Source organism: Lissotriton helveticus, chromosome 7 (genome assembly GCF_964261635.1).
Source record: "Lissotriton helveticus chromosome 7, aLisHel1.1, whole genome shotgun sequence".
NCBI lineage: Eukaryota > Metazoa > Chordata > Amphibia > Caudata > Salamandridae > Lissotriton > Lissotriton helveticus.
The window spans coordinates 156,821,838-156,833,934 of NC_136068.1; the positions used below are offsets into that span (position 1 = coordinate 156,821,838).

Below are 12,097 nucleotides of genomic sequence, written 5' to 3' on the forward strand. Positions count from 1 at the left end.
GACACGCTGTGGGGGAGCGTCCAGGGAACAAGAGGGTCTCCTGGACGCTCCCCGCTTCTTTATCCCCAAGGGGCAAGGTGGGGGGGCGGCACGCCTCCCCCCACCCAGCCCCTCCTGCGGCCCGCCCCCCCTGACCCGGAAGTCCTACAACGACATCCGGGCCAGGGAGGGCGACAACCAATCGGTGGGGGGGGAGGGCACGCCCCACCACAGAGAGGCTCGGAGGAGGAGGCGGTCGCCGCGCCGCCATGCGGGCGGGGGGGCTAAGAGCCCCCCCTTTTCATTCAGCGAGTACACGGAAATCACAGTTTTGAATCCGTTCGCAAAAGCAATATAACCCCCAGTCACATTTTGTGTGAATTTTCAGAAAATTTTACATGAATTCCGCTCACCTGGGTTTATGTAAGAGACCCCTGATGTGGCGAGGGCCCCTCTTTTGCAGTCTCGCCCATGGCGCACAAGATCCTGGATCTGCGTATGTTGCTATAGATATATCGGGATACACAATTCCCGTTTGGCCTCTCTCATGTGTTCTCTTGGGCATTTCTTCCATTGTATGAGGTGTATTTCGTCTCACGATTTACATGCAATTGAATATGTTCCACTGTATTTAGCTGGAGATCTTGCAGCTCTTAGTGTATATATTACACCCAAAGCATAAAATAACGTAATATTAAGTCGTGGAAGAAAACATCACATATCGTTCTATTAAAATCTATATTATGCAATATAGAATAAAACATAACATAGCCATTACAAAACTTGATACAGCATAAAATAATAAAACATAACATGAAATCATCCATTACAGCATATAAAGCAGCACCAAATAGAATATAACATAATATGGCTTACAAAAATAATATATAATATTACATGCCACAACAGTACTCAATAAAAAATATAGAGCCTATTTGACAAATTATAACAACATAATATAATTCAACATAGCATTTAATAAATCTGTATATAAGATAAGGTACCAGAGTGTCTGCTAACGGCTGTATTTTGTACTTCACAGCTATATCAATCCGGTACAACGGGTTATCGGTTGTCTACTTCCTGTTTCTTCTTCTGATTCCGCTGTTTCCGAACCCATCGCCTGTGACAATGAAAGGTATGTGTACACAGTGCATGAAATGTGATTTGACTACTGACCAAGTAGAATGTAGTTTATCACCTGTTGAAAAGCATCCTACTTATTTGTTTAGGGTGTTTATAGAGCGCTGATCGCACAAACCCTGGTGTCTCAGATCACTGGCTTCAATTCATAAATGTTTTGACTTACCTAAAGCACTTTTTGAGAGTATACTGTGGTTTGAAAAATAAAGACTTGTACAATTTCGCTCTGGTAAAATGTAATTGTGAATACAGAAAACTTACCAATAAAACAGACTTTCCGCATTTCTAAATGCGGAAGCAGGGATGGAAATTTGGAGTTTCAGAGAAAACTGGAAATTGCAGTGGACACCCGCAAACTTGTCAATCTTCATGCACTAAATTTTCTGAGGTTTTCTAAGTTTCCAGCTTCCTGGACCTGATAATTGCTCCCCCGCTAAGAATGCCCAGGCATTGAACAATAGGACTTCGGTGTAGCTGGGAGCAGGTCATCCTGCCAGGATGGGAGGGGCAGAGCTGTTCTCTGCTCCACTTACATTTCAAAGGGCTGCCTCCATCACAATCACAAAGGAACTTGACACCAACCTTTTGTCTCCATAGACCTCTTTGAACCCGGGCAGGATAAGATAGGGGAAGGTAGGAACTTTCCAGAATCAGATATGGGAGTGGACTAGAAGTTTCCTCCACTTCAAGGGATGATACCAGGTATAAATATTGGACCTCCTGAGCCGATCATCAGTACATTCCTGGAACTGTGGACATTACAGAAGAAGGACTGCCTTGTTCTCCAGAGGACTGCCCTGCTGCTTGAGACCTGCTTTGTTCTTCAGAGGATTGTCCTGCTCTCTGAGAAGGAAGACTGGACCTGCTCCCTTCATCCCAGACTAACCTGAGTGACTGCAACGGTCAGTTGGCTGTCCTTGTGTTCTGAGCTACAGGGATACAACAAGCTTCAGAGGCCTCCCTGCAACTGCCCAGCTGACCTGCTGTAACTGTCCCTACCTGGGCCTGCACCACGGACAGGGCCGGACTGGCCGTAGCGGGCACCAGGCATTTCCCCTCTGGGCTGGAGGGGTAGGGGTTAAATTTGTGCCCGTGGGGGCGGGTTTTGCATCACTGCTGCAATATCAGCCCCCTGTAACAAAAGCAGGAGCAGTGCTCCTTGCTAGCACCCCTCCTCTCCCCCCGCTCCCAGGGCTGGCTGGGCAGTAATCTGCCAGGGCTGGTTGCTGTTCCCAGTCCGGCCCTGACAGGGGACCTAGCTGGACCTGCAACTGTACCTGCCAGAGGCCTGCTGGCCTCTGCTGGAGTGAATTTCTGATCCCCAAGAGGTGCCTCGCCAGGTCCTGAACCCTTGACTGTCATCATTTCTTCTTGTGAGATCCTGAAATTTTGAACAATGCTCGCCGGACTTTGATAAGGCAACTTTTTCAGTGGGACTAACCTACTCTCTTTGGAGCCGGCACTCCATAGCAGTCGGCCTGAACTTGTGACTTTGTCATTGTCTAGAGCGACCAGATATCTTCACTATCTCTTACTGCTTCTTGGGGCTATTTTTACTTAAACCTTTAAAATTGCATATCTCCAGTTCTACTGATTGGATTGTTGTTGTTTTGTTTTTGTTAAATTTTACTCTATATTTCTAAATAGGTGTGTCATATCTCTTGTGTTATATTTTCACTTTATTACTTTTTGTGTGCTGCATACATTTTAACACAGTGCCTATAACTTAAGACTGACTGCATTTGTGCCAGGCCACTACAGCAACGGTTAATTTATTGTCTTTTGTGTTTCACCATGACAAGAATTGTAGTTGTTGCTTGAGAAGGGTTTGCACAGCCGCTTGATCAAAAACCACATTTCTAACAGGGCCTTAGCCTACTGACTGTTCTTCAGTATCTTCTAAGTAAACTTCTCAGAGTGACTACTTGCTCACTAATAAATAGCCTCATAGAGATAGAAAGGCAGGAAAGAGTAGAGAGTAAAAGATAGACAAAGAGGAAGAGAGACAAAAAGTGAGAAGGAGAGGGAATAGGAACTGAAAACGAGCAAGGGAGCTAGAAAGTGACCAAGGAAGGTAAAGAGATTGAGAGCAAAGCAACACAAAGAGAGGGAGAAAGCTCTATACATTAGATACTGCAGAATGATAAACTATTGTATTATAGCATTTCTGATATCAGTTAAAACAAATTTGAGGCCTCAGCATGAACCGAATTCTAATAACCTGGTACAATAACTGGAGGCTGGCCATGTATTCATAGGCACATTTGTTTTGAAAGATTTCCACTTATAGTTACATTTATGTATCTGTTTTTCTGTTTTCATGCTGCCTTTTTCTGTGCATTTTACTGTGAGCATAATTGTATATTTATTGATGCATTGTCCTACAGTCAATGCCAGCTTTCAGTAGTAGATGCTTGAATGCCAAGGAATGTACACCATGCAAATGAGGGACTCTTTTTTTGTTGTGCTTACGCCATATATATGTGGGCGCACTGACAAAGCAGCAACCCGGAGGTGCACTGGTTGTGCATCACATTTGGTGTAGTGCACAGTCAGTGCGCCGCTAGTGGGCACCTCTAGGAAAGGAGAAATGTGGGTCTTAGAGACAGGTATGTTACATTGCAGACTGGATCAGTGCAACTTGTGTTTGAAATTCCCCCCTCCCCCGGACCATTGGAATACAGACATTTCAGTCAGGCCCCATGATTGTTGATTCTATGTATTGGGATTTTAGAACAATCTGTGACTCCTCTTAAAACATCAGCAGGTTTGTTTGACCACATAAAGGGGTTATTCTAGAGGAGCAAAGGGGAAACAACCTTAACCACGCAGCCATTACATCGCACAACCTTTACATAGCAGTCATTACATAGCAACACCCTTTACATTGCATGGCATTACAACGCAGCCATTACATTGCATGTCACTACAACACATGTCATTACAATGCATGTCACTACAACGCAGTCATTACATCGTAAGTCATTACAAAGCATACCATTACAATGCATAGTACCCTTACACTATCCAACACTTATCCTACTGTTGCACTCACTGGAGTTATAATAGTAATTTTTACCCCTACACTATCCAACACTTACCCTACTGTTGCACTCACTGGAGTTAGAATAGTAATTATTACCCCTATACTGTCCAACACTTACCTTAAATGCAATGTAATAGTATGCATTGTAATGGTATGCGATGTAAAGGTATAATGTGATGTAATGGAATGCGTTAAATTTGTTGTAATGGTATGCATTGTAATGGTATGTGATGTGAAGGTATAATGCGATATAATGGCATGCTATGTAAAAGAATGCGTTATAAAGGATGTTACTATGTAAAAACTGCGTTGTAAAGGCATGCATTGTAAATGTATGCGTTGTAAAGTTATACATTCAGGGCAAATAGAGTCTTCAGTCACTGAGTGGGCAGGCTATAGTCGTCAAGGTGTGGGGGGAGCTCCAGAGTGAAATAGCAAAATGAAATATGTGGTCAAAGCATTGTTATCGAACTGAAGTTCATCCTCCTGAGTCCCTTTGTGTATTGTGTTTGAAGAATCCATGGATGTCACCCAGGTTATTGGCTTTTATCATAAACAATGGGACAAGAGACCTTATGAACCGTGAGGGGTGTGCATATCTGTTAAGTCCTCCACCGCATAAGAAAAAGTGGGCTTTGTTACAGTTTAGTTTTATGTATCGTGTATAGCGCTGACTTGGTACAGGGAACAGTGGAGAGCTTGGCAGAGAACATTTTTATTGTAGTAAAATAATCGCAAATAGTAGATGCGCTATATAGAGGAGTATGGTTTAGAGAATCCATGATGTAATAAGAGGTGGTAGTTGGGAGGGATCAAAACTACACATTATTCAAGTGTTGTCACATATTTATTTACACGTTTACATTACACATTTTTATTACACAGATTTAGGACTTTCGGGTTCATGGAGATAACATTATTTGCTCAGAATCACATTGTTTTGCTCAAGAACCCAGATCTCCCAATTCAGAGGTCAAAAACTTAGCCACATCTCCTGGAAGAGTGGTTAAGAAAGAGAAGTTAAGATCTGGTCTTCAACCATTGTCAAACATCTTTAAGTGATGTTTGCCTTTGGATAAAGAAGTCACTTTTATTGCGACACCACTCCATATTCTGCCTGTATACTAAGCTTTGGACTAGAATCTGTTATAATGGAAAGGCAATGTTCTTTTCTTGTGATAGTTTTGGTAAAAAACATGGATAAAGGACAAAGAATGGGCATTATAGTATGTAGATGATTACAGGGAATGTTTCTTTCCTACATGACTCTATTGATCCCTTGAAAAAATATAATCAGTATCAAACAGTAGTTTGAGATTTTTACAAAAAGGCAATTTGCTCCACGTATCAGGCCTGTAATGTAGTGTCTTACTGCTTCTTTTCTTTGTAGGACGCACTGGGCGGTTCCTCCAGATGATATATTACACCAGTTTCATATTCCTTCTGATACAGTCTTCCTTCCAGATTGCTTTCCATTATGTCAAGCCAAAAGGTAAAATAATCAGTTTGCCAAATGTTTTGCCACAAAAATAAAATTGACAGCTTTTATCATTGTGCACCAGATACGACTTGCTGAAATCAGTGACTCTCTGTGATGCACTGTGACCCAGTGTATTGTGGCCCAAGGAGTATTTGTGAACCATTACTTTTGAGTGTTATTGTTTGTCAGTCCTGGGTTAGACCCATGCACCAGGCCAATAATACACTTTTATGCTGTTACAGTTCTCTAATTTGTCTCCCCGTCTACTCCGTGTTATAAATTTAGTGTCCAGAGAACATGCAGTACAGGTAAGATATGTAGAGAATGCAATTGACATGAAAGAACAAGTACCCAAATCATACCTATTTTGTTACGTTACTTTGTTTTATATAGTATTACTGCCTCAAAGTACTGTGGGCTTTCTGGGGGGATGCATTAGTGCTGGAGATGTGAACTATTGAAGAATAAAGTATATTCAACAGGATTCAGTATCTATGTCCCTCACTTTCCATGTTCCTTGTCTTCCAGTGGTTGTGTTTCCTAGAGCAAATCTATTCTAGGTTTCGCTTTGTCACCTTTTGTCTCCCATATCTTGATGTGTCTCCCTAAGTCTAGCTTTGTCCCCCTGTGTGTAGATGTGTCTAACTTTGTTCACCTTAAGTTATATTCCTTGGCATTTTAAGTCTTCCTTCTTCCTGAAAGACTTCATTTCGAAATGGATTAGAAGCTGGGGTCCTGAAATATGCCTTTGGAATGGGGTGATCACCTCACTCCAGGACCTTACAGACCCTGTCTCCAGTACTGAACTTATTACCTACAGATCACTGATTTCAGATGTGTTTGTTTAGTTGTGTGAATGCAAATAATCAGTACAGCATCAAAATTGCTGTAGGCGATCACTCAAAAGTTAGGCCCGGGCTGAGACCTCCGCTCCGCCCGCGGATTGTGCGAAGATTTGCCTTCCCCACTGCGAAGATTTGCCTTCTCCGCGTTTCGCCGAGAAGGCAAATCTCTGTACACTTTGCAGCGTAGCGGAGTTGGCCAGCACCCGCCTCCACCCAACTATATTAACAGTGAATTTTATTACTTAAAAAATAAATTAAACTCCACTTACCTGTACTGCTGTGTCCCCGGGCTGCCCTCCTCCTCTTCATCGCTATTTCTTCTAATACAAGAGAAATCTGCACATGCGCGCCAGCTGCGCATGCACATTTCTTGTCTGCTTGGATTAGAAGCAATTGCCTTCTAGGCGTGTCCAAATCCAAACACTTAGAAGGCATCTTGTATAGTGATGAAACAGTCCCCTGAATAAAGCTCAGAGAGCATGAGACAGCCGCCCTCCTTCTACTTGTTGGTCGACATAGTCGGCGCAATTTGAGCGAAAGGACGCACTATCCATAGCTCTAGATCTGGGGCATATGGTGAAGTACCGAAAAAATTATTACAACCCAAATAGACCTATACCTAAAATACCAATTACCAATAATCAGTCAGTTGGCAGTGTAGAAGGTTCAATCATTTATTAAACAGACAAACTCTGCCAGAGGAGCCTCTCGTGACCTAACCCCTCGAGGTCCGCCGAGAAGACTGCTGGCACATTATCAACAGATCACATATATACTGTTGCATTTCGAAACCGTTACCTAAGAAGGAAAAATACAAGTTGGTACAGGTTGGTGCAAAGGAAAGACCATATATGGAACACAAAGCATCCTTAGTTTAGCTCAACTCGTTATAGCAAGATCGAGGAGGGTGACTCCCTTCTGCCAGCGCTAGGAGAGTCCGCACAGCACCTCCTGGAATGTGCTTATCCATTCTACCTCCACTTACAACCTTGACAGGCCTAACGGGCAGAAGCAGCAGTTGGCTACATTTGTCAGCCTATTTCTCAACGGAACGACTCTTACTAAATGCCATGGTAGGTTTCCACTAGTGACGCAAGCAGACTAGGCCACAATATGGCGCTGGTCAGGTTAATCTATATTGCTCGTAAAAGAGGGCAAACGGCTTGCATAAGACATGTATTGACCTTTTAACTAGTATGTGTGTGTGGTTAGTAACACTCAAACGTCTTCACTAGACTAACATATATCACGCTAATTAATAACTGTTACCATATGGTTCACTAGGCCTAATTCAGATTTCAGTTCCTCAAACCCTCCTTTTAGCGTGATGTAGCTAACTAAGAAAAGTACTAATCCTGGAAAACGTCCTCATTGATGGCCATTAACTCACAAATCTCCTGCTGGAGCATTTGAGATTTAGAAGGGCCGGGGGAAGGGACGATCATGTCTGTCAATTTGGTAGCACAATAAGAGCAACAGGCCGGACCGCATTGCATGCAAAGACAGCAAGTAAAGAGTATACCAGTAGCTCCAGCAACTATCATCAATAACTTCCAACCCCAGGTAGAGAGAAGCCCCGAAAAACCAGCTAGACAGTGACCAGGACCCATTTTCAATGTGCATTTCGGCAGCAATGCGGTGCAATTTCTGGATAGCTAAATGGACCGTGGGGGCGGAGTCTGGAATGTAAACACAACAGGAGCTGCCGATCACCCGGCATGCTCCTCCTCGATCGGCCAAGATGATGTCAAGAACCATCCGATTCTGAAGAGAAACGAGTCTCGTAGCCTGAAGCTCCTCAGTTATATTTGTCATAATCTCAGTAGTGATATTTATGACATTCTCCACTATTCTGGACAACCGCCTTATCTCCCTAATATTGAATATCGGTCCCCAGAATGGGACCAAACCCTTAGTAAAATACGTAAATTGTTTCAAGGAAGTGTCAGTTTGGATAACTTCAGTCATTCCGAGCTTTCTTCGCTGCCTATTGGAAATCGCCTTTGTGTTATGGAGTTGATGTGTTTTGTGATAGTCTGACGGTGCTATATATACAGGGGGGTATAGGAAGGACAGATAACATTGGCCTGCCCACCCTCATGGCAACCAGGTATAGGCATTTTCCCCACATACAAAGTACACATTCGGAGGCGTTAACAATGGAGGGCTACTAAAAATCTTCATTCTATATGTATAATTGCAGATGCTATTCCCAACCTGTACATGCCCAATCTCCTGCACACAAAATGGCGAAGAAGTATTCAAGATAGGGATAGGCAAGACACTTTCACTAGTAACATTTCTGGTAATAAACTGCTGGAAATACTGAGAATGATTAAAATTAGAAAAATCATAAAGTTCATCTTTCAAACAAGTACTATTTTCATTTGCCGTATATAAGTTCATACAGGCCTCTGGATCCAATGATCCCTCCCCACCATTTCCTGCTGGATCAAACCCTTGGTGCGTTTCAATATAAGCTAAGATCATACTATAATCTTTTTCTGAATATTGTTTGGGGTTTTCCACATAATGGTTATACATGGCTGAAAACAATTGGAACCATGCCTCACAACTACCTAGATATGATAATGGCAGAGAGAGAAACAAATCATGTTTATTTATAACCGATGGCAGAAGTCCACAAACCCAACAATCGGTCATATTGGTGGTGCTATGGGTTTGGTGGAGCATTTCTACAAATACATTCTTAGCGTAAGTCTGACGATGTCTTTCCTTATGTGGGGCTAAGGTGAATATCAGATGCTCAGGTGGGGCAACGGTAGTTGGCATCATGGATTGCATCGGGTGCTTATATTCCAAATATACGAATATACTCATGAAAATGTTATGTTATGTTATGTTATATGTTCTTATATAGCGCGCGGCTGCCCCAGCTAAGGGGCGTCCCGGCGCTAGATGTAGAGCAGGAAGCAACTGCCGCAAGAATGGAATAGTGGCGATAACATACAGCTTTCTAGCGGAAGAGGTGGGTCTTAACGGCCTTTCGGAACATCAAAAGGTCATTTAAACCATGTATATGGAGCGGTAAGGCATTCCACAGTTTTGCCGCAAGATAGCGGAAAGAGCGTCCTCCCATGTGAGAGCGCTAAATTCTGGGAACTACTGCCAAATGCTGGGCTTCCGACCGGAGGGTTCGCAAAGGAGCATACGCGGTCAGCAGGGGACAAGGCACAGGTAGAGAGGCAGATTTCAGGATTTTAAATGACATGCAGAGAGCTTTAAATTGGATCCTTTTGTCCACCGGTAGCCAATGAAGTTTGACCAAAGTGCCTGCTACCGAGTGAAAGCAGGGGAGCCCTATCAAGGCTCTGGCTGCCACGTTTTGTACTCATTGCAGTCTTCCCACCTCAGCCTGGTTAGCCCCTAGCAGCAATAGAGAGCTCGCGTAATCCTGGCGATTGAGGATAGCAGACTGCACCATAAGCTGCCGAGTGGGTGGATCAAAGAATTTTAGAATCGGTTTAAGGTTCCGGAGGTCCCAAAACACGTAGCGGCAACTTTTTTTGTATGGTGGATAAAATTGAGGGAGGAGTCTACCCAAACTCCTAGGTTTTTTACCTCACTCTTTGGCTCGGGAGGGTTACCTAGAATCTCAGGCCACCAGTTGTCTCCCCAGGCGGAGACATCTTTTCCAACAAGCAAAACCTCAGTCTTGCTGGCATTGAGCTGTAAGTAGTTAGATGTCATCCAGTTAGTTACTGCTGTTAAGCCCTGTTTGAACTTGGATGAGCTCAACCCGGAATCTTCACTCAGCATCACCACCAACTGAGTGTCATCCGCGTATGAGGTTATGGATAACTCCCATCGTTTGGCGACCTCAGCTAGTGGCTAGACGTAAAGATTGAATAAAGTCGGGCTGAGTGCAGACCCCTGGGGGACACCCTGCTTAATAAATCGTTCCTTAGAAAGGAACGGGGGGGTGGAGACCCGGAAGGATCTTCCAGTCAGGAATGCTCTGAACCACTCCAGTGCCTGTCCCCCAATCCCGCCGCTTCCAATCTGTACAGCAAAACCTTGTGTAATACCGTGTCGAAGGCCGCGCTGAGATCTAAGAAAATCAGCGCAGCCGTCTGACCGGAGTCCAAAATGGTCCGCAGATGTTCCGTCACACTTAGTAGCGCAGTTTCGGTGCTGTGGCCCGCACGAAAACCATGCTGAGTGGAGTCCAGAATGTTATTGGCATAGAGAAATTTCGTCAGAGTATTATTGACGTGAGACTCGGCCACCTTAGCTGGCCAGGGGAGCAGCGAAATAGGCCTAAAATTCTCTGGCCTAGTGGGGTCTAACATAGGTTTTTTAATAATGGGGGAGACCCAGGCCTGCTTCCATCTGGTGGGTATAGTGGGAGTTTTAAATGACGAGTTGATAATCTGCGAAAGAGGATCGAGCACAAGCATGGATGCCTCTCTAAAGTGGGCGGGTTTTAGTGGGTCCGCAGGGGAGCCTGATTTAATTTTCCCACACAAAATGGCTAATATAATGGCTATTACTAACGCAAATGCTATTTTTACACGCATGGTCCAAGCAGAAAACATTGGTTCATAAAATGGCAAGTATCGTGGTGCAAAAGGGCGTTCTTCTTCAGGTATAATACGACCAAAAGGGTACATTCCTAACTAAAAGTCCAAAACTAAACTCGGGCAAAGCAGTCCGTCCTGCCAGAGGGTTCTTCTCCTTGTGTCCATCTAGAGTCTCACAGGCAGACTCCTATCGTTCATCTCAAAACGCCGTTGTCGCAGAAAATCCGATGTACAACCTGGCCTTTTACATGTGACAGTCTTTCTTTCTGAACAGAGCACAATACCAAAGTTCCCGGTCTCAACAAGTGCAGTCCAGTGTCTCGCTCAGTACCTCAGGCACAAATCTAGCAAACCCTATTTACTCAAGTCTTTCCTTATCTCCTAGCCGTGGGGTCTGAGGTACCGTGATGTTTTATTGGCCATAGGTTGTATTGCACATGACCCGGAGCTTCCTGATCAGAAAATAGCACAGAGGAAGGTACATTTCCTTCATCAGAGCCCCTGCTTGCTGGAGTATCAGTGACAGGGTTAGGGGCAATTGCGGATTCAACTGGGGCCGTTTCGCCTGATCCCGTCACTCCTTCTTCTTGCCTTGGCTCTATTTCACAGGCGTCGGAAAAAGGAACAAATGCAGCGGCTCTTTCACTTTCCTGGGTCAAAATTCCATCCGAGTGCTGCTGATCATAAGGAAGCGGGAGCGGCAACCGTTTAAGGTGAGAGACGTGGATCCAGTGCTTCTTTCCCATCCACCTTTACAGCTGTCCGCGTGGCGAGGAGGATTTGATATGGCTAAGAGCACCTCGGATCCAAACTGGTGTTTCGTTCGTACTTCTTAACTAGCACCCACTGGCCGGGTTCCAATCGATGTCCGGGACCCTCTGGCAGGGGCTGCAGTACAGATGCTACCTGCTGATGAATAGAACTGAGGTCTTTAGTCAAGGAATACAAGTAATCAATCAACATAGGATATTCAACATCGGTAAAGGACCGTGGTCTAGGCACTCCCCATACATTAGCAGGCCATCCAAAGATCACTTCATAAGGAGAGAGACCAGAACGT

At 44.2% G+C, this 12,097-nt stretch overlaps 1 protein-coding gene across 1 annotated transcript in view; it reads left to right on the forward strand.

Annotated features, from left to right (window-relative positions):
• Positions 1 to 450: 450 nt before the first annotated feature.
• The window catches only part of LOC144768973 (piezo-type mechanosensitive ion channel component 2-like), a 700,333-nt gene continuing 688,686 nt past the window's right edge, over positions 451 to 12,097 (forward strand). The window contains exons 1-3 of the mRNA XM_078652965.1: positions 451 to 475; positions 1,022 to 1,117; positions 5,559 to 5,660. Coding sequence (XP_078509091.1) covers positions 451 to 475; positions 1,022 to 1,117; positions 5,559 to 5,660 — 223 coding nt within the window. The remainder of the gene's footprint in view (positions 476 to 1,021; positions 1,118 to 5,558; positions 5,661 to 12,097) is intronic.